This window comes from Montipora foliosa, chromosome 1, assembly GCF_036669935.1.
Source record: "Montipora foliosa isolate CH-2021 chromosome 1, ASM3666993v2, whole genome shotgun sequence".
Classification (NCBI taxonomy): domain Eukaryota; kingdom Metazoa; phylum Cnidaria; class Anthozoa; order Scleractinia; family Acroporidae; genus Montipora; species Montipora foliosa.
Window position 1 is genome coordinate 58201665 of NC_090869.1, and position 2500 is coordinate 58204164.

The 2500-nt window shown below is 40.0% G+C and overlaps 1 protein-coding gene across 2 annotated transcripts in view; it reads left to right on the forward strand.

The window, feature by feature from the left end:
• LOC138002666 (rap guanine nucleotide exchange factor 6-like) overlaps positions 1-2500 on the forward strand; it is a 77254-nt gene that overhangs the window by 30729 nt on the left and 44025 nt on the right. For both annotated transcript variants that reach the window (XM_068848672.1, XM_068848668.1), the window contains 2 exons: positions 1-71; positions 1940-2011. The exon at positions 1-71 is cut by the window's left edge and continues 37 nt beyond it. In XM_068848672.1, coding sequence (XP_068704773.1) covers positions 1-71; positions 1940-2011 — 143 coding nt within the window. The remainder of the gene's footprint in view (positions 72-1939; positions 2012-2500) is intronic.

A 2500-nucleotide genomic window follows, 5' to 3' on the forward strand; every position in this document is an offset into this window, starting at 1 on the left:
ACGGTGATTTCGAGGGAGATCCTGTTATGGAGGACTATCTTGGCACATTTGAAAAGGGACTGGAATTGCAGGTGAGAATTGGAGTAACATCTTCACGCTGAAAATGACTTCCTTGTTTGATTGTCGAAATGTCCGTCTTTGGCCACATCGAGATCTAAGAACCAGGAGACTACGAAAATGAGCTTTTGCCCTTGTAAGGACGCGCGCTTGGAAAATGAAACGACATTGAAACCCAATGCGCCTGCCCGGAACTAAAAACAGTTGAAGGAATTCGTCAGGCTAGCGAAATCGAAAAAGCAAATTTCTGGTTTCGGTTGTCATAGGCCAAAACGAAATGGCAAATGTCATGGGATGTTATTTATGACCTAATATAAAAAAACTGACACTGAATAAAACGTCAAAGCATGTCAGGTGTGACTACGTTACAACTATATTTCACAATAATTCAACGAACGCGCGTTGGATATGAGATGTATATGAGAAAATTTTAGCATCGACAACGAGTGCGACTTCCAGTACCAGTTCTGGAATTTTAATTACTGTGCATTCGTACTGAGCTGCCCGGCTTGTTCAACTCGTCCCGGAAAGTTGGTCTGCGACGACTTTACATCGAAAAGTCGTTACTAGCGGTAAGTACGAGTTTGTCAAAAGGAAATAGCGTTTGATTTAGAACTGTTTCTTTTAGTTTAAATCCTCAAGTGTTCGGTAAATAACTAGGGAAGTTTCCAAGCCTGAAAAGCAGCTCAAAATGCCGTTATTTTGCCAAAGAATTGGTGTGTTTTATAGTGGTGTACCGATCATTGATTATAATCGATCATTGATCCAAAATCTTTAAGCGACGCAACAATCGATTGTGGATGATGAGAATCGATTATCGCGGACAAATGCGATAATCCTACGTTTCATACATTTATAATATTTTCCAAAACTCGGCGAAACACGCTCACGCCACAGCCCAGGCTAGGTTTTGCATTTTGTGTTTATTTCACATTTGATAGTGCATATTTCATGCGGAAAAAACTTACCTTGATGGTTCTAAATTAGTAGCTGGCCGTAAAATACATTGTAACTTACTGCGATCAGAAAGGTAACAAGAGTAGATGAAAGCAAAATAGATATAAACAGCTTGCGAAGATCAAGTTGGTTCCTGGGGTCCGCTCTTCGTTGTTTCTTTTTCATGTTGTCCGCAACAAACATGGCGGCATGTTTTTGTTTTATTATCAACAGATTTTCCGATAAAAATCGACGATAGATCGGTTGGGTCAATCCGATTATTTCCGATGATCGATAATAAAATCTTATATATATAGCCGATTCTCATCACTAATGTTAACCACAATATTATTTTCTGCAGACTGGAACTCGTATTATACGCTTACCTAAATACTTGTACTCACACTCGTTGCCTTCCCCGATTACGCCGGCCACGCAGGCTAGCAAATAGCCAACGAGGCGCGTAGCGCCGAGTTGGCTATAACCAGTCTCATATCCAACAAGCGCGAATTGAATATTCGTTTTATTATATTTTTATCAAATTCTGAACGCCTGGACACTTGGAAATTGAAGTTAATCGGTTTCCACCTTTACAACACTTAAGTTTCCATATTAGGTCATACGGTATGTGAGCTGATGACCGAGATTGAGTGAACCAATCAGAAAGCTATAAACGTAATCTCCGAGGTATTTAACACAAATTTTTCTGGATTTGGTTTCACTTTGTCATGGATTTTCTTCCTTCTAAAAAATACGCCTTGTAGTAGAAGAGAACACTTGATTCTGGTGTTGAATAACTACCTTGAGCTATTCGCGCCAGTGTTGTAACTCGTTGCATCCGTGTGAGTTTGTTAACGTGCATGATATAACAGTGTCGCTCGCCTTGTAAAACATGACTTAGCAGAGAGACCGTCTATAATGTATTTTTCTTCTTTCACCCAAACAGCAAATGAATGGGCAGCTTGGATTGCTAAATATCGCATGCGCTGCGAAAGCCAAATCTCGACGCATAACAATGGTAAGTGTCTAGGATTTGTCGGTTTCGATATGTTTCCCCGATAAATGAGAGGGCAGATCAGTTGAACTAGCGACACACAAGCAACATACGTAAACTCAGTCGGCTAAGCGTTTCCATATTTTGTTACTCAGCTTTTTAAAGCAGTGACACACGGTTCGAAGTTGTGCAACATTTGTTAATCAACGAACAACTTATGAGTTTTTGAACCGAGTAATGAGAACCCGGGAATATTTCCTCTCAACTTCGTTGACAAACGTTGAACATGTCTAATGCCCTTGGGCAACTCCAATTGGCAGCATTATCATCATCATCGTTCATTAGCCTTGATATTAAAAAGAATTTTACAGAGTACAGCATGTTGTTTAGGCGAGGAGATTTCAAGAAATCACCAGGCTTATAGGAGAGGCCACCTTGACATCACAATATGATAAGAAATAAGGGCTGCGCAGGTGTGCGGCTGGGATAATTCAGTAACTTTTTTAATAAAAA